We start from the raw sequence: 20,604 nt of genomic DNA, 5'->3' as shown, positions 1-20,604 counted from the left end.
AAACAAAGAGACATTGACCACCATCTAATCCAAGATCCATCATTATTGAAAACAAAAATGAGAATAAAAGAGACCAGAAACCAAAAATCTAAACTTGCAGACTTTCAGTACTTTCCACTATTATAAAGATGACTAAAATAAAAATCTAAGAGACAGACAGATTGACAGAGACAGAGGCCAAGAAAATGCCTAAACTTGCCTGGATCCACCTACTAGTACAGATCTTTGATCTTTCCTGGGAGATTAAGCTGTCAAATGTTGCCTTACAATTCTCATGTGAAGAGCCAAGTACCTGGACATTAAACATGCAATACCATAACTGGCATAAGCATTGAGTTCAAGTGGAAACCATAAAATATTATTGGTTACTGCAAACCTTAAGGAGCACAGAATAAGAGAATTACTAATTCAAATCCTAAGTACTGTTCCAGCCACATCTAGCATGTTGCTTTGTGAGAAACTGAGCTTCCCATTCAATGGAAATATTCTAGTTGAACTAAATACCTGGGAAGGGTCTCCTAGGAGAGCGAGAGTTTCCAAGGTTTATACACCTATGCTTCACTGAGCACAACAGAGAAGGCTCAGAAGTACATGAAAATGAAAAATTGGGCTGGAGGTATAGCTCAGTGGTAGAGTGCTTACCTAGCATGTGTGAAGCCTCAGGTTCCATCCCCAGCACTATAAAATACATATATACAATTAATTAAATAAAAAAATCAAACTAAATAGAAAGTTCTTGTTATAAGAGTTGTTATGGGGCTGAGGTTGTGGCTCAGTGGTAGCCTGCCTTGCAAATGTGAGGCACTGGGTTCGATCCTCAGCACCACATAAAAATAAATAAATAAAATAAAGGTATTGTGTCCATCTACAACTAAAACATTAATTTTTTTTAACAGATGAGGAAACAAAGGCCCCTGAAGATTAAGGCACACCATTGCCTCAAGGTCACTCCTGTGAATTATTGACAGATCTGGACTGAGCTCCCATATTCCCAGCAGACTGCCCTTTCCTCTCGAGCATTTAAAGAGAACCAGTAGTTCACCAGTGTGTAAGATAAAAGATCTATATTGAAAAAGGATCACATATTGTCCTTTTTTTGAACAAAGTTCACTTGTATATAAAACAAACACATCTCTAAAAAGACACATTGGGCTAAACACTGAAATTACAAAAAATTCAGAAATAAAATGACATCAAAACTCTTCTCTCAATAAGGTATATTTAGCCACTGATTTCTGATCTGACCTGCCAGGGAACATATACAGTAGATGTTGGAAAATGTTTAAGAAAAAACTTTAAAATGATACCAGTGAAAGAAAGGTATTTGGTGTACTGAAAAAAAAAAAAAATACACCTCAGAGAAGAATCTGGGATGATGCATCCAAATGGAGAAGGAGAAGCAACAGATTCTTTTAAAAAAAACACCTCAAAGCCTTTCAGGTAACCATCAATTCTATACAAAAATCTCAGCAGCCTGCTTATGTACAGGATACACACACTGTGAAGGTTTGAGCGATTATGACTAATTACATGGAAGTAAGGAGGTTGAGTAATTTTTTGTACAGTATCCAAATTACTGAAACAGAGTGATTTTATTTTGCAAGTGTTAAGCCATACCCACAGGAAACAAGCAAGGCTTTTCTACCCTAGCAAAGCTCCTTAGCTACCATGCATTCTGCAACAAGTCTCCATGGCAAATTTCCTAACACACACTTGTAAACACAAAGAACTCCTCCAAGTGCATGTTAAAAAACAGGCTTGTGTAACTTCAACTAGAAGAATATTCTGCTACTCATGGGATCTTTTCATGAAAGGAGCATAACATTATCATCACCTTGCCATCCTTAAATTGTGTAAGAATTACAAAATCATAGAATCCTCTAGAAGCAAGACGCAGCCTTAGAGATAATCTGAGGAATCCAATTGCTTTATTGTTACGATAAGGAAATTGTCACCCTCCACACACATACAAAAAAAAAAAGTGGAATGACTTGCCCAAGGCCACACAATTACTCAGTGGTGAAGTAAGGACTATGATCACAGGCTCAGATCTACCACTCTCTTACAAAGCCACAGAAACAGACTTTATAATCTTAAAATTACGTGCCAGGCATAATCTAGGATATGAAAATTTGTGCTCTGGGTCTATAGGTCTCAAACTTTATAGTTGTGACACATACACCAGATGACACATGTACACAATCCCCTCCTTAATATCATTGCAACTTCCTCTCTGTCTCCCCTAATCTTGGAATGTAGCTGATACCACTAACATAGGAATGGCCTTGAATCCTTTTGATAAAATAAACGTTGGAATTTTAATATTAATAAAATCACTTCCTTTAACACACCTCAGGGTGAATTTGTGACACGGGATTCAAAATTGCTGCTTGGAAACATAAATAATCACTACAGGTGCAGCAAATGGTGTGAACACAGGAATCCCATCAGCAGTACTATGGATTATATCTGACTGTCCCCAGACTCTGTTACAGCAGCTTTCAGCAGGAAATAGACAGTTTGACTAAACAAGTTCAAACGAGCCTAGAGAAGTAGGTATCCTCTCTCTGGGGCCTTCTCAAATCTGGGCAAAAGGGTAAATGCTAAGAATGCTGAATTGGACAAACCTGTGGGAATGGTATCTGAATTCCAAGTTCCAACTCTGCTTTTCAGTGTGGCCTTGTATCTTTATTTATTCACTCCAAGATTTTAAGAGCCTCCTGTGTATTATGTTTGTGGACTCAAGATTTGAGTAAAATAAAATCCCTGGTCACTCTGTCCTCTAAAGTGGGATGAATACCTCCCTCTCCACAGGAGGTAAAAATACTATCACTTGGAAGAGCCATTGAGGAATAAGAAAAAAATAAAGAACTTTGATTAATAATTATAGTCTCATCTTTTTAACTTCTATTTTTGAGTTTGTAATTAAGAAATTAAGAATACGTGAATGAATGCTTTGGGACCAGGGACCTAATCCCTTGATATGTGTGTGTCACTGTGGCTCACCAAAGCTTCGATGGGGCAGCAGACTAGAAGTAGTTGGAAAGCTACCCCAGATAATCCCAAGTATTTTGTAAAATGAGCAGCATGCATAGCAGACCTGTAGCACCTGACCCTTCTCATGCAAGACTTCTGAGCATTAGCTGGGTTGCTCCTGAGTCAAAAATGCAAACATACTGCCTTTAAAACCTCCTTTAGAGAAGAAAAATAGTAAATACTATATACTTTCTGAGGATGAAATGAGGAGTACTAGGGGGAAATAGGAGGCATCCGAATGTACCTATAGGTCACAAATCACGGAAGGAAATACAACAACACATTTGCTCACCACCACAGCCCAGAAAGGGCTGTCATGATGCTGGTTTAGGCACTCTAATATGGACTGGAGCCAGTTATTTTCTGTTTCCCAAGCCAAGAAAGTAACTTTCCTAAGGCTCAAATTGAAGATACAGCATTTCACTGCCTCCAGTGAGTTGAACAGGAAGATGCCTGACGCTCTCTAGAGAGAAACATACTCTCATAAAAATGTGACGTTTCTTTCTGACTTTAGATACTAATGTAAAACAGGTATTTTTTCTTATAGGGCAAGTTTGCTCATTAAAATTCAAAGAAGTCTGCAAAACAAGATCTTCACAACTTGTCTAAATAGTAAATCATGCTTTTCTATACATGGAGAGACTTGGAAGAAGTTTGGAGAAGGCACCTCTCTGCCTCAATTCTCCGAGTTTATCTAAAGGCTTTGGAGATTTTTAAGAACGCCCATTTCTTCTACCCATATCTTCTTTTTCTGCTCAAACGTTGCCACAGCACCTTTGTGAACAAAATGTTCCATGATACAAAGTTAACTTTTTTTTTATGAAAAGTTAAACTTCACCATGCTGCAGGCAAATGATTTCAAATAACCAACAGCTAACACCTGAGTCAAGGAGTGGTGGTGTAATGGGGGACCAAGCCTACTGGACAGAGTAAGGTGAAGTAGAAGAATGAAACAAGTTTCAAGGCATGGGCCCTTGGTGCTCACTAAACCCTATCCTGAGAGGACAAGCAGAACAGTTTGTCACCACCCACCTGGAAATGAAGCAATGCTCTGGCCTGCCTAAAAGGGATTTCTTAATAGGATCTGCTATTCCTTTAAAACTGTCTATTTCTAAGAGGTCCCTTTCAGTAGCTATAAGGTAAAAGGAAATTCCCTTCATCCAAGGGCCACTCAACCCCTTCCTCTCTCAAACAGTTCTTTCACTACTCTTGATTTAATCATTCAACCAGCCACACAACACAAGAACAAGAGCACGCAACAAGCCCAGCACTCAATTACCCTATTCATTCTCTATCAGTGGCATTTGCCAACACCACCTCCAACACCTATTTCGGATTCCTCCTTTTCTAAAAGGAGTGTTTAATGCTCTCGGGGCTCAATTTGAGGAGGGAGGTTTTGGAAGTCAGAACTATTTGAGTGACTTTCCCGTCATGTACCTTGTGGACTGGGCTTACCATATATACTAGAACTTTGTTTCCCTTTTAACATCTGTACCTCTGGCCAACATTCCTTCTTTAAAAGCTTTGTTGGGTCAGAAGAGTATTTTCACCAAGAGATTCCTGTAATTTCTCCTGTCTCTCTTGTTTTCTGCGGCTCCCTTCGTGCTCCAGAACCCTGGCATGTGTGGATGAGTTCAGAGCAAATCTGGGCGGAGGAGCCAGGACTCACTACTCTAAACTGGACGGCAACTTGCCCCGACTGAGGTACAGGTGTTTCTTCTCCTCGCATGCTGGAACCCAGGGGGACTCCAGTACTGCCCCACAGAACAAGTCTTGTTCTGCAGTCAATAGCCAAGTTCTCAGATCCCTTACCCACGCCAACAGCGAAAGTTCCGCCAAGAGAGCAGGGGCCCGCGTGAGAAGGGGAAGTCGCGGCAAAAGGGTGCCAGGCGCAAGCATATCCAGATTCCTCTTTCTTGACCCAAGATACATTTGAGATTTGGTTGGGGGAGGGGATGGTTGTGTCCGAAAACTCTGGTAAAGAGCCTCTTGGTGCTTGGACCCGGACTGGTAAAGTTTGGAAAGCACGCGGCGCAGCTTTCCAAGCACCCCACGCACAGGTGATCTGCGTACCCGCCACACTGGGGGATGGGGATGGGGTGGGATCGACCACCGGCCCCGCCCCGCAGCACTCCCCGCCAGCCCCCCACCCCGGAGCCCCACCACCCGCACTCACAGCGCTTGGGTGAAGGCACTGAGCCCCTCGGGTACAGCCGTCAGCCCCTTCCCGGAGCAGTCCACCCGACGGTCGCCGTCGCAGCTGCAGGGCGCTGCGCAGAGAGGCGGCGCCGCGCCGCTGGGCCCGGCCGAGCCTAGCAGCCCCAGGGCGAGGAAGCAGAGCAGCCCCAGCGGGCCCGGCATTGCTGCGGCCGCCTCCCGCGCCGGCCTCTCCCGCGGCGCTGCTCGCTTGGCGCGCCTCTGCTGCCCTCCGACGCCCCCCGCCGACCCCGGGCAGCCGGCCTGCGGGCTGGGGCGGGGGCTGTCTCCTTTGGAGGTCCGCGTGGGCTCGGCCCCTTCAGCAGTCCGCCGCAGCAGCGCAGGGACTCAGCGCTCTTAAGTTTCGCCTTTCCCGCTGCTCCATGGAAGAGCTGAGGCAGCCCCGCTCCTCCGGCGGCTCAGGCCAGCCGGCCCGGCCCGGCACAGCTGCCGGGGCCGCGCTCTGCCATCGCACCCGCCTCCCTGCCCCCGGCCTCCAGCCGCAGCCGCTCTTCAAGGTTGCGGAGCGCAGCCTTCAGCCATGCCGGCCCCTCGCCCCTGCCCCCGCCCCGGCTCTCGCACAAACACCAAGACTCTCGGTCTCTCCCCGCCGCTGCTCTAGCTCTTCCCGTCCTTTTCCCTTCTAGGGTTGCACGCTCCGGTTCCCAAGCCCCCGGCCGCTGGGTTATGCAAATCACTTAGGTACATGCAAAACTAACCCTTCTCCCGGAGCGCCATTGGTCCGTGGAGGTCTCGAGCTTATTACTATGCAGGCAGGGGAGCTTCCATTGGCCAGGAGTAGGACAAGAGGGGCGTGTCTCTCGGGCGTGAGTGACAAGGTGGTGGTGGTGGTGGTTCCAGGCAAAATCCCTTACTTGGCTCGATTTGCGTGGCAGGTTGTGGATTGAAGGTAAAAGGATCGGAAGGCGAGGAGCCTGGTTTTTCCCTCCCCCACTCCGTCTTTTTCTTCCACTGCGGAGAAATTGGATCTCCTAAATTGGATGACCTGAAAAGTAAAACTCGCCTCCAGCGTTCAGTTAAGTTTCAAATGACTCTTCGCTGTTCCAAAAGGCGAGGACATTGGGAGCTATGCAAACGGAAAACCGATTTGAGGGGACAAGGGAAAACGTTTCCTTTATTCTGACCCAAATCTTTGGGTTTTAGCTATGTATTAAAACACTGTACTCACTCCAGCATCCGAGTTCAACTGGGATCTTTATACCCTTCTTCATGTACACGTGGTATCTAAGTCTTAGCAACTAATCATCCACAATACAAATCAAACTGCTTTCTCACACACTTTAAAATCCTAAAACTTAGTGATGTTGTAAAGATCAACAGGTGATGCTTCTCAACACTGGACAATTTCTCCAGACAACAAAACAATCATTTAAGTGATACCTGACTACCCTTGAGAAGCCAGAGGAAACCTTGGTGTTAGGTAATTCTTAGCATTGCCTCCTTTTCTGGACTTGGATTCCCCATGGCCTAGCAGAATCCACAGAATCATTATCTGTACGAAATACAAGTTTATGGGTACCTCCCTTCCTGATTTCCACTTTGTCTTTGGGTTGCTTTACTCCATATTGGAGACACATTTTATGAATCCATTAAATTAAAGCAAAAAGGGTTTAAAATGTCACCATCATATAAAGTTAACTAGTCATCTCATGTAGGTAAAATTAAAGACAATGGAAACAAGTTGGCGCAGACCTATAAGTTGTTTTAAAATGAAAAATTTCTATTATCTTTGTGTTCAAGAGTTTACCATAAAAATAATGCCAGGTTGGGCAAATGACTAACATACTATAAATTTATTCTAGAGAGTCAATAAATACAGACATGATTTCACAGTTTTAGGAATGACATATTTCTGCTGACTGTAGGGCTGAAAGAGAACTTACAGCAACCCTCTGAACTCTCAGATACTGTGCTCTGCCCAAGATCATCACAGGCAGCTCCTGACTCCTTGTCTGGTGTTCTAGGATCCTTCTCTTGATTTGTCTAAGTCATTTCTATTATTTTCGGGAACATTCATGAGTAAATGAAGTGAGGAGAAAATTCTGAAATTTCTTTTATTTAAGTCCTCTCTTTTCTGTTTTCTTTTTCATTACACACACACACACACACACACGTACACACTTTTTTGTGTGTATGTTGTTCTAGGGATTGAACACAGGGGCACTCAACCACTGAGCCACATCCCTAGCCTTATTGTATTTTATTTACAGACAGGATCTCACTGAGTTGCTTAGCACCTCACCTTTGCGGAGGCTGGCTTTGAACTCTTGATCCTCCTGTCTCAGCCTCCCAATCCCAAGGGATTCACAGGAGTGTTCCACCACACCCGATCCAGTCCTTTTTATATCCATTTTGGGACAGGTTCTCACTAAGTTGCCCTGGCTGACCTCACACATGAAATCCTTCTGCCTTAGGCTCCCCAGTAGCTGGGATGGCAGGCCCTTTTTCCTCTTGTCCTTAATAATGCTGAAAGATGACAGAATTTCTCTTGCAAAGATATCACTTCTCTCTGCTATTTTAAAATTAACAATTATAGTCTATACTGATTAACTTTATTTCTACCAAAAAATTCTTTTTTTTTTTTTTTTTTAGGTAGTGTTTTGGGGCTAGGGATGTAGCTCAGTGGTAGACACTTGCCTAGCAAGAAAGAGGCCCTGAGTTTAATCCCCAGAACCACAAAAAATTAAAAATAAAAAAGTAATGTTTTTTCAAATTTTAGTGATCATAAGAATAATATGCGAAGTTTAATTTAAAAAAATACAGAATGATTTAGTAGGCCTGGGTGGGGCTCAGGAATCCACATTTTGAAGCACATCAAGTTAAAGTGCTACAGGTGGTCTACAATCCACGTTTGGAGAATGTTATTCTTTCCTTTCCAGGAATAAAATTTTATGCCTGGAAACTTGGATGAAAGGAGACATTCAGATTTTGAAAAAAAAGAGATGTAGATTTTGTTAAAGAATAAATTCCTATTGTTTGTCAGATGAAAAAGTTAAGAAAAAAAGGGATATAAATCTGTGGCTTAGCCAAAAAGACAAAATATTGGAAACCAAGAACTTTTCAAGAGAAGAAAAATGTTAAGCTTTATTAAAGAGTTATTATTTCTTACAGTTGCTACATTATGTAAGCTTCACATTAATGATAAATTGACCTATTAGTCTTCATCTCTTAAATAAGATGTTCCAAGACAGCATAAAAACAAAAAACAAAACCAAATGAAACAAAAGTTCACCTTAATCTTTCATAAATTATAAGGAGTAGAAAGATTTGAGGATGACCAAAATGTTAAAAAAAAAAAAAATCAATACTGGGAATTGAACTGAAGCGTGCTCTACCACTGAGTACATTCTCAGCCCATTATATTTTTATTTGAGACAGAGTCTCAATGAATTGCCAAGACTGGCCTCAAACTTGCCATGCTCCTGCAAGTCACTGGGATTATGGGTGTGCACCACTGCATCTGGCTGCTATTGTTAATTAATATTTATTACTATATTGGATTCCATTTATAAAATATGCCCAGGTTTTACCAGAGAACAGAATCAACAGGACATGTAGAGATATATGCAAAGAGATTTATTAGGAAGCATTGGCTCAGGCAATTAATGAAGCAAGGTCACAAGATCTGCCATCTGTCTGCTGAAGGTCAGTAATCTAAACCCAATAATCTAGTGCTAATCTAAACCCAAGAGAACCAGAACTTATAGCTGAGTTATAAGTTCCAGACTGAGGGAGAAGGCTTGAGAACCAGGACTGCAGAAATCCACAGGCAGGAGAAGATGGGTGTCCCAACTAAAACAGAAAGAACAAATTCACTCTTCCTCCAACTTTTCGGTCTACTCAAACCCGCAATGGATGGGATGTCTACCTGCTCAACGAAGGCATCTTTACTCAGTCTGCATAGTCAAATCCTGATTTCTTTTAGAAACACCTTCACAAACATACAGTGATACATAATCTTTTACCAGTTATCTGGGCATCCTTTCCCAGTCAAATGGACATAATAAATCTTCACCACTATTTATTTATCAATCCTCTTGGTTAATAGTGTTTGTTTTATTTTATTTTTTCTAACAATACAAGTAGGAATAATCCTGTGTATATTTCATTGCTCACATGATCATATATGAAGAACTTTTTCTAAAATATCTATATTTCCTTTATATCATACCATATTGTGTGTGTGCGCACGCACGCACACACACACACACACACACACACACCCATGAATGTATGTATGTCTGCTAAGGGGATTTTCTCTATCATAGATTATATACATTAACCATTACTAGATGTTTCTAAATTACCCTAAAAAAATGACTGTACTTATTGATACTTTCCTCAGCAGAGAATAAGAATCTCCATTACTCTACATCTTACCACCACTTGGTATTGCAAGATTTAAAATATTTGCAAATCTATCACATATAAAATGAAATCTCTGTGTGGTCTAAATTTGAATCTCCTGGATTACAAGTGCATCTTTTCCGTATATTTGTTGGACATTCCAGTGTGCTCTTCTCTGCATTGCCTATTCATTTTCTTTGCCTGTTTCCTTTTGGACTGTTCCTATTTGTTTTTATTGTTTTATAGTAGAGGTCAGCAAATGTTTTCTGTTAAGGTCCAGATAGTAAATATTTGGGGCTTTGTGGGCCATATGGTTTGTGCCAGAACTTTTCAACTCTGCCATTGTAGCATGAAAGCAACAATATAAAATGTAAAAGCAAATAGATGTGATGTGTTTGTTCTAATAAGATTTTTTTTTCCATAAAAACAAGTGTTGGACTAGTCATTGATCATAGGCTTTGTCTGCCAACTGTGCTTGCAATAAAGGATGCTAATTCTTTATTGAACTCTCCTGATTATTTTTGAAAATCTTTTACAAATTATGTAAAATTCAAAATGACACACTTCAAAGGTGACCATCTTTTCTGACAACTTGAGATCAAGCAATTTTAAACTTTTGATGTCCATGGTGAGCTGATACTTGAAGATACTATTATAGGATGCACCAAGAAAAACCCGTGATGAGTTTTATTTTTATAAGACTTTTTTTTTTAGTTGTAGATAGACACAATACTTTTATTTTACATATTTATTTTTATGTTGTGCTGAGGATTGAAGTACCTCACACAGGCTAGGCAAGCACTCTACCACTGAGCCACAACCCCAGCCCTGCCCCACCCCCATGAGTTTTAAAATACCTCTATTTCCAAAACAAATGTGCTCAGAGGAAGTCCTGGGCACTTAGAATTTACCTTTCTCTTTATCCAAAAGTCATACCAAATATATTTAACATAATTGTTCTTGATATAATTAGATAACCTGTTGAGAAATGACTGTTGAGTTTAAACAAAAACACAGGTGCCAAACTGCCATCTGAAATTAGAAGCTGAATATGTAGAGTAAATATACGCATATATACACAAACACACGTACAAAAACATTTCAAACTAGGATAGATTCAAAGAATAAAGAAAGACTATTGGGTCTAGTCCCCACTGACCAAACATAGACTCTAATAATTGAATATTCAAGATAAGAACTATTTCCCTCATCAATTGCCATTGGATTGTCTCCATGCTGTGAGTCTCTGCACTTGTATCCAGGACTCTGGAATAGTGACACTCTCACATTAGGCCCCCAAAGCTAGCACTCATCCTCTCAAGTCTTAAGTAAGGTGCTTTTTCTCACTTGTCTTCTCCTTCTGTGTCTCAACCTCTCTTATTGTTCATAGGAAACAGCATTTAATTTTTTAAGGCTAATTTAAAACTAATTATTTTGAAGGACAAAAATATTCAGTAACAATGTAAAATTGCTGTCAAATTTAAAACATCCTTTTAAGCTACACACTTGGCTGAATTTGGGCTTCTCTTTATTCTAAGCTTGGGCAAGGGTTGAGGGTGACTGGCAGCCACACATACCACCTGTGCATAGCTTATGAACCTTTTGGGATAAGAGGGCTAGTAGTGAGGCTTACGGCAGGACTGGCTTGAAGCCAGCTCTTTTTCAAAACATCACCAAAAAAGCTTCTTACTCTCTGGACCTGGTTGAATATCCTGAGGTCAGATATCCTTTTCAGTTCTTCTAAAGACCCATATTGACCCCAGATTTCAAAACAGTTGGTTAAATATCAGAAGCATTTTCCTATTCTCGCCTAATCCTTTCTAAATCTGATTTTCTTTTCTTGATCTTTCCTTTTCAGTTTTAACACAAGAGGAAAATGCAACCCTAAGGAACAGCTTCTGAATTGCAGAACCACACGTGGGCTCCAACATCTGAGTGTGTCAACTACTGGGGAGGAAAAAAACTAGGTAAAAAATTCAATGAGTGTTAAAGAAATCAGATATTGTTGAGAAAGAGTAAAGGCAGGAAACATCAGAGTAAAACCCAAAACAATTACTACATGGTCTTGCTAAGAATTTGTTAAAACCAAAATGCCAACACAAAGTTCAGTCATGGAATCAAGGACATTTTCATTCCTCTGGAATTCCAAAGAAAACTTTAAACACTTTGGAAAAACAATTATTTTAAGGAGCTATGTGCAAAATCCATGCATACCACAATGTGCATACTGAAAACCAGCGCTTGGGGTGGAGCATTCTGGAAAGCTCTTCCTTATCTGCATATTTGGAAAATCTAGAAAAGAAGTAGGTAACAAGATATTTAAGAGAGAAATCTTTTGGTAAGATGTGGAGGGAAGACTTCACATTCTGTCTCTCTTTTTCTATACTGGACATAATACAGTCTCAAAATGACACTCCCAAATACTTCTTGGGTAATTCCCAAGCAATTAGTTATTTTTAATTTTTTTTTTGTCTAATGTCTGCTTACTATGATTTTTCAAAATAAGAGAAGTGACAGAATGGAAAATCTAACATTCCTAATGTTTTTGAAAATGTCTTTCAAGAACTAAAGATTCAAGGGTGGGCAGCTGGGGATGTGGCTCAATGGTAGGGTACTTGCCTGGTATACACAAGGCCCTGTGTTCACTCCCCAGCACCACAGTAAGTGAGTAAATAAATAAATAATCATGAGGTAATTCTTGTAAAAACACAGCAAACTACCAATTATGTGTAATTTTCAGATTACTTTGGAAAGGAATAAAACCAAACCAAAAAACACGGCATAGAACAGGTCAGTGGTGCTAGACAGTGGTGCCCAAAATGCTATATTACAGGTCTGGTAATATTTACTAATATTTCTCTCACACACACTCATCTTATATTGAGTTTAAAATATATGAATCTAGGTTATAGAAGTTTTAAAAATTTAATATGAAAGGTTAAACGGAAGATCTTGAAGTGATAGGGAAAAATTATAGGAATTCTTCCAGTGTATTCCTTTTATTATAAAATATCATAAAGCTGTGAAGTTTTTCGATGTTTTTTAATTTCAATTTTGCAAGAAGGATTTACCACATACCTACTCAGAAGCTACTCTGCTAGGAACTGAATAACTTTGATTAATGCAGAAATGTCTACACTTTAACTATGTGGAGAAGTTTTTAAAAATAGAAACCCCAGGTTCCACCTCCCTTGATTCTATTAGAGTAGGTCTCACATGAGACCCTGGATTACCAATATTTAAAAGTTCCTGATTCTGCTGGGCATGTGGCGCACACACCTGTAATATCAGTGGCTGGGGAGGCTGAGACAGGAGGATCGTGAGTTCAAAGCCAGCCTCAGCAACATTGAGGTGCTAAGCAACTCAGTGAGATGCTGTCTCTAAATAAAATGCAAAATAGGGCTAGGGATGTGGCTCAATGTTTAAGTGCCCTTGGGTTCAATCCTCAACTACCAAACAAAATTTCCTGATTTTGATATAGCCCCACACTCATGTTTATGACTCTCTGCTAGACAACTATGAAAATTTAGGTCCTCAGAGAAGCAGACACCAATAAAAGATTACTCATGTGAGAGATTTATTAGGGGAAACCTTCATGAGGGGAAATGAAGAATGAGCTGAGGAAGACTGGCAGAGCCAACAGACTAGGATGGAGGTCTGGAAAGAGTTGCTTCTCCACATTTAACAAGATTTTAATTTTGTAAATTGCATTTCAATTTTAATTTTGAATTCAAAAGAAAAGATCAAGTGTATTTCTAAACTTAGACCGGGTCTTTAGCTAGCAAGAACTGCCAGAAAATTCTAAAATAGAAACCATAGCACTTTGGCGCCACCTTGTGGCAAAAGTAAACTGAGAACGATTATCCGCAGGCGGTGTAATAAATCATTTCATTTACACAAAGTAGTAGGGAAAATTCTGTGTGTATGCACACACACTATCGATTTCTTTTTCCTTACTTCAAATTAAAGTATTAATATTATAAATAATCACACACTTGGGGCTTTAAAGCTATTTTGCCAGTATTTGCAACCAAATTGATTTAAAAATGTGAATTTTGTTTTCAGTTATTCTACTCACAAAATTTTGTGCTCATGTTTTTACTTGACTGCTGGAATACCATACTTGATAGGTTTCACTTCCACCTCAGTGGTCGATCCTAACTGCTTCCATTCTTGGAAGACAGAATGAGGATCCTTTGGTAAATCTGGGAAGAGGAGGCAGGGCCTTATCTGTCTGGCAAGTGAGCAAGATACACGTTGGGAGTGGTCAGACTTCAATCCTGGTTGAGAAGCCTGTGCTGGATGGGTCAGTCTGGCGAATTTTGAGGAAGCCTGTTTTAGTACCTGTCAAAAACCCTTATTCCCCAGACATTAGACTCAGTAGTTTCAAATCACACCATTCCAGTCTTTATTAAAAAGTCATCTCCTCAGAGCTTTTTCCTGTCCTCAGTAAAATAGCATGACTGCATTCTTTCAAATTGTTTGTTGTCTCAATAAATATTTTCTGCTATGTGCCAGGCATGGTTTTCAGTTCTGGTGAGAATGAATGAATGAAAGAATGAATAAGGGTCCAGGCTGCCCTTCAAGTTTATAGTCTTGAGAGGTGGGGGAGCTGCAAAAATATGTATACAAGCAAATAAATACATACAAGCAGAAATTGAAGGAGATTTCAGGCAGAGGGATCAGCAAGTATAAAGGTCTTGTCATCTTGGAGACTAAAGAACAGTAGAGCAGGAGGCAGAAGCTGGGTTTTGCAGGGTTCAGAGGATCATATTTAGATTTTGAGAAATTTAGGATTTTATTCTCACTGGAGTGGGGAGCATCATCAGAACATGACAGGTGCTTTAAAAAATAGTGTTAGTACTTAATGATTTCAAGCATTATAGGAGTGCCATTGGTGCTGTTAAGAGTTCTGATAAAAACTCTTGAGCTAGCTGCTCAGACCTATTGAGCCCTGTCCCTGAACCACCCCAGTCACAGCCCAGCATGGAATCACAGGTTGTGAATCTTGAGATTTACTATTGAGTCATTTTTCTTATTGCTCTTTAGCCCTCCCATCCTGCTGGATTTATGATGCTCATCACCAGATAAATTTACATTACTTGTTTTCTCATTCGTCTGTCTCTCCCACTATAACATAAGCCCCTTCTCAGCTGTCTTCTTTACTGCTGAATCCTAAGCACACTGTCCAGTACATGATAGTTGTTGAGTAGATGCACACTGAATGAGTAAACAATGATTTTTATAGTTCTACCCACTGAGACTCAAATATAAAGCTCATTTTATTGAAATGTATTGTTATGGTTTGGCTCTGGAATATACCCCCAAAGGCTCACGTATTGAAGGCTTGATTCCTAGTGCTTCAGTGTTCAGAGATGGGACTTTTGGTTTTCATGAGGGCTCTGACCTCATCAGTGTATTAATCCCTAGATGGGTTCATAGCTGAAGGACTATTATTAGGAGGTAGTGGAAACTGTACAAGGTGGAATCCGTTTGAATGGAGTGAGTCCTTGGAGCATGCCTTTGGGAATATCCTGTCCCTAGCTCTTTTCTCTTTCTTTGTTGCCCAGTTGCCATGAGGTAAACAGCTTTCCTCTGTCACATCCTTCCACAATGTTGTTCTGTACAAAGAAATGGAGCAAACCATGGACTGAAACCTCTATTATGGACTGAAACCTCTATCATGAGCCAAATAAATCTTTCATCCTTTTCCTCAGGTATTTTGTTACAGCAATGAAAAGCTAATGTGAATGAAACCATTGCTGGTAAATTTCTTCTTCCAACTTTCTATATTGTTGTCTCTTCAGTTAGTTCCTTCTGACATCCTTAAATAATTATTAAAACGGTTTTAAAACCAGATATTAGTGAGTGCACAAATTTCAGCTATTGGGCTGGGGATGTACGTTTGGGGTACAGCACTTGCCTAGCATATGTGAGGCCCTGAGTTTGACTGCCAGCACCACAAAATAATATATATATATATATTATTTTATATATATATATATATATATATATATATATATATATATATGCTTTTATATATATATAAAAGCAACTAAGATTTGGAGTTTATTATAAAAGACTAAAATAACCTTCATTGTTGTTCTCCATAAATTGTACATGACATTTTAATGGAATGAGGTGATAAGATTGACAAAGGTATTATCCTTTGTATTTAGGTTCTTGGCTAGGCCATTTATTTTAATATCAGAATCAGCTGACAAATCTGTATCATATGCATGAATGTTTTTGTTTCCAATATAAGTTCTTGATCTAACCATAAACTTATAAAAAGTAAGCCAATTCAACAAGCTATAACGAATCATCATACTATGTTTCAGGCACTATATGTCCAAGTGATGGACATATAGCTATGATCCTTCTTGCTGTTGCAGAACTTAAATTCTAATGGAGAAAGTGAAATTAAAATGTTAAAAAATATCTTAACCATATTAACAAAATGATGAGGAACTCAAATTTAGAGGAAGTGGACAGAAGGTTTAATGGAAGTGGTGACTTCTACTGACAACCGAGTGAGCAGTGAGAGTCGAAGAACCAGAGGGAAAGTTTTCCAGTAAGGGGAACTGTACTCCACAGTATAACAAATGGGGCAATGAAATGAGAACTTAGAGGAAGTAGGAAATGGATTATGCAGAACCTTTTAGGTCACGGCAAGGTATTTTGATTTTATCCTAAGTACAAGGAAGTTTTAAGGAGTGAGCAATTTAATCAGTTCTGGTTGAATTAATGCTTTGCATAAAGTACATGGATCATAAGAAGCCTGCACAAAACTTTACTGGGTTTAATACTTCTGGCCAAAAACAGTCTCATCACAGTCCAACTGGGGCCACAGCTGCTGCAGAAATTCCTCTCCTCAGTGTTTAAGGAGACATTGCCAGAGCCTAGAGTTGAGATGAGAGCTATTAATAGCTAACATAAAGTGAGGAAAAAGCTACATTGTGTGGGGCTGAGACTAGGTGGGACAAGCTCAGGAGTCCCAGAAAAGTCCCAGGAGGAACAAGCTCACAGCTGCACAGGTGTGTAGCATCCTCCTTACTCTCAAAGATCAGGAATCTCATCCTTCCTTAGTCAAGACTAATTCCATGGGAACCTTTTTATTGAACATGGAAGGAACCACATTTTATTCCAGTACCCATTTTTGATAGTGGTGCCACCAAAAGGTGGATTATCACATATTCATTTTTTTAGAGATGCATTAACAAAACACTACAAATTAGGTATCTAAAAGAAAGCTATCGTCTCAAAGTTCCAGAAGCTAGAAGTCCAAGATCTAGAAATCAGCAATAGGTCTGAGAGATGCGAGGGGCATCTGCTCCACATCACTTCCCTTTTTCCTGGTGATTTGTTGGCAAGCTTTAGCATCCCTTGACATGTAGAGAAACATCTCTAACAATTCTTCATGGTCTCCCTATGTTATCCCTGTGTCCAAATTCTCTTTATTTAGTAAGGACACCAGCCATATTGGATTAGGGTCCGCTCTAACAAATTTGCGCCCCTCTTAAACAAATGTAGCAATCTTTCCTTTTGCTCTTTTTAAAAAAAATTATTGGCTCTTTTTAGTTATACATGACAATAGAATCTATTTTGATATAATTATAGAAGCATGGAATATAATTTATTCTAGTTAGGACCCCATTCTTGTGAAGGTACATGATGGTGGGATTCACTGATATTTTCATATATCATTTTTCTATATATAGAAAAATTATATCAGATTCATCTGTTTTTTCCTTCCTATCCCTGCCTCCCTTCCCTTCATTCCTAAGTTGCTGCACTTCTATCCCTTTTTTCCCCTTATTGTAGGTTAGCTTCTACATATCAGAGAAAACATTTGACTTTTGGGAACTGGCTTATTTAACTTAGCATGATAATCTCCAGATCTGTCCATTTACTGTCAAATGATTCAAGTAACAATGAATGTTGGCAAGAATGTCAGGAAAGAGATACATTAATATATTGCTGGTAGGACTGCAAATTGCTGCAACTGCTTTGAAGTATGAAGACTCTTCAAAAAAAAAAAAAAAAAACCTAGGGACAGAACCACCATTTGACCCAGTCATCCCACTCCTTAGTATATATACAAAGGATTTAAAATCGGCATACCACACTGACAATCACATCAATTTCTATAGCAACTCAATTCAAAATAGCTAAGCTATCACATCAATTTCTATAGCAACTCAATTCAAAATAGCTAACCAATCTAGGTGCCCTTCAACAGATGAATGGATGTGATGTATGTACACAATGGAGTACTACTCAGCCATAAAGAATGACTTTAATGAACTCATTTTAACTTGATTACCTTTGAAATAGCCTATCCCCAAATAAGGTCATAATATGAGGTACTGGGGATTAGGATTCCAATCTCTCTTTTTATGCTTTGGAGACGGTTCATCTGTAACACCTTAAAACAGTTACCAGTTAGGTAGCATCTAAATTCAGGGCTCAAGACTGTCAAAGAAGAGATACCAGAAATAGATGAATGAATAAAGAAAAATGTGGTGTTTACACAATAGAATATTACTCAGCAATGAATAATGAAACTATGGCATCTGCCAGTAAGTGAATAGAAATGGAGACTATCATGCTAAGTGAAATAAGCCAGTCCTCCAAAAACTAAGGCAGAATGTTCTGATATGCACATGCTAACACATAATGGGGGGGAGGGGGGGAGAACAGAAGTTCATTGGATTAGATAAAGGGGAATGAAGGGAAGGGACGTGGGGTAAGGATGGGAAAGGTAGGATAATGAATCAGACATAACTTTTCTATATTCATATATGATTACATGACCAGTATAAGTTCATATAATGTACAACCACAAGAATGGGAAGTTATAGATGTTTTATGTCAAAATACACTCATCATGTACAACTACAAAAGAATTTAAAAAATAAAATTTTTCACTTGGGTATAGAATTTTTTTGCCCTCTGATGAATTACTTAAAACAAAACAAAAAAACCCTAACACATACTTAGAACTTATGTGCTTCCAATGCCATTTTTAAAAAATCTAATTGGTTAGAACAGTTTTAGAGACTTTAACAAATTCAATTCAAAATTTTCTACTTCCTTCCCTTACAAAAATTTTTGAAGGACAATATCTTCCTTAATGGGTGTCCAAAATACACTTCTGTACTGGATAAAAATTAGGTCTTACACATACTTTGTTACTGATGTGGCACAGCTGTTTTTTTATTGTTCTCATTTGTTTATTGAGATGTACGTATCCTGCTACGTTGTTCAAGAGAGTCTCAAAACTGGGATCAAGCAATCCTTCTGCCTCAGCCTCCAAGTAGCTGGGACTAGAGGCATATACCATTACTCTAGGTTTGTCCCTTTCTTAAAATGTAAAATCCAAGGAAGAAAACTGACAAATGGGTTCTGTATGAGTTTTACCTCTTGCTTTGTATATAAAGCTTAAAAATTCCATCAATTGAAGATTATTTGCCACTGAAGAAATAAATGTATAAAAAACCTGGGTCACTTCATTGTATTAAAATCACAGCAATCAACAATACTGAACATGACAAAATAATTTAAAGATTTAGGGAACTGTCTGGCTTACTGAAATTTTGAAGAAAGAAGGCCTAACAAATGTTTTTTTTCTTTTATTAAACCCTGGTTGCCTGGTACGTTATCATGTATTTTTATGTCTTTTTGTTTTTTGCAGTGCTGGGGATGGAACCTACACCTAGCCATATGCAATGCTAGGCAAATAATATGCCACTGAACTACACCTCCAGCATCACCCCTGTCCATCCATGCTTTTTAGAAGTTCAGGGGGCTGGGGGTGTAGCTCAGTGGTAGGGCACCTGCTTAGCATACATGAGGCCCTAAATCCAATCCCACCCACTGCCAAAATATATATATATCATGATGATGAATTATGCCTTATAACACATGACACCAGCAGTTAACTATTTCCATCTAGATCATCTTCTTACAAACTGCTTTTCTATTTAACAAATCCCTTACCTGCACCTATCTTCCAATGATTTTCAGTCTGAGTGTGGTCCACATCTTCCACTTCTCAAAAACTGCACTAACGTTAGAATTCCATGAGCTTCTTTGGACAGAAATGTGTAATTTCTTTATGGTATTCTTCCTAAAATTTTTAAGCATAGCTTAAAGATCCCATTTTCTGGACTTCAAAATACGAACTTGCTAATTTTAATTACTGGACTATGATTATTTCCTTTTTGCTAATAAGGTCCTAAAGCTATTTTACATGGGGGAGAAGATAAAAGCAAATACAAAGAGTACGTATTTTGCCATGCATCTTTCTAACGGCTTTAAGATAATGGCAATAATGGCATAACACTTATAGGCACACTTATTATAGATGACAGATGAGGGAACTAAGGAATGAAGAACTTAGTAACTTATCTAACATTCACAGTAATGTCAGAACTGGGATTAAAATCATTGAAGCTGGTGCCCACAATCTGTGCTGTCAATCACACACCACACTGCCTCTCTTGAAAAAACAGAAATTTTCCTTTAGTTACATTTTATGAAAGACAAAGCAAAATATAGAAACTTGAAGTTTCATTTAGGCAATCACCATGAACTGTATTTTTACCTTATGCAAAATTATTTGATAACAGAGTTCAGAAACACATCTATTTCTAATTGTATCATTTTTTTCAACTCCAAAGAACAAGGACATAACACATACAAATTTATTTTAAATAAGCTTTAGAATCAGAATTAAATTGATAAATGAAGTCATCTGCTGAAAAATTATTATTTTACATCCATTTTGGAGAAATATTATCTTGAACTAAAAAAGTAGAAGCATATCATATCATTTGCCAGTATTTTTAAAAACCATGTCCAGATACAAATTAGTTTTAAAGTTCTTGAAAAGCAATGAGAAAGCAAGTGAATTGTTTTTCTCCATTATTTAACTATTACTATAATAACCTTTAAAGAAACAACAGTAATGAATTTTGGACAATAAAAACTATAAAACCA

The 20,604-nt window shown here is 39.0% G+C and overlaps 1 protein-coding gene across 1 annotated transcript in view; it reads right to left on the bottom strand.

Annotated features, from left to right (window-relative positions):
* Window positions 1–5,903, bottom strand: part of Lgr4 (leucine rich repeat containing G protein-coupled receptor 4) — a 91,978-nt gene extending 86,075 nt beyond the window's left edge. Inside the window, exon 1 of the mRNA XM_071616323.1 lies at window positions 5,213–5,903. Coding sequence (XP_071472424.1) covers window positions 5,213–5,397 — 185 coding nt within the window. The 5' untranslated portion in view covers window positions 5,398–5,903. The remainder of the gene's footprint in view (window positions 1–5,212) is intronic.
* Window positions 5,904–20,604: the final 14,701 nt, after the last annotated feature.

The sequence above is a fragment of the Marmota flaviventris genome, chromosome 9, assembly GCF_047511675.1.
Source record: "Marmota flaviventris isolate mMarFla1 chromosome 9, mMarFla1.hap1, whole genome shotgun sequence".
Classification (NCBI taxonomy): Eukaryota; Metazoa; Chordata; class Mammalia; order Rodentia; family Sciuridae; genus Marmota; species Marmota flaviventris.
Note: the sequence above shows the minus strand (reverse complement) of the source record. Positions and strands in the feature narration are given on the sequence as shown.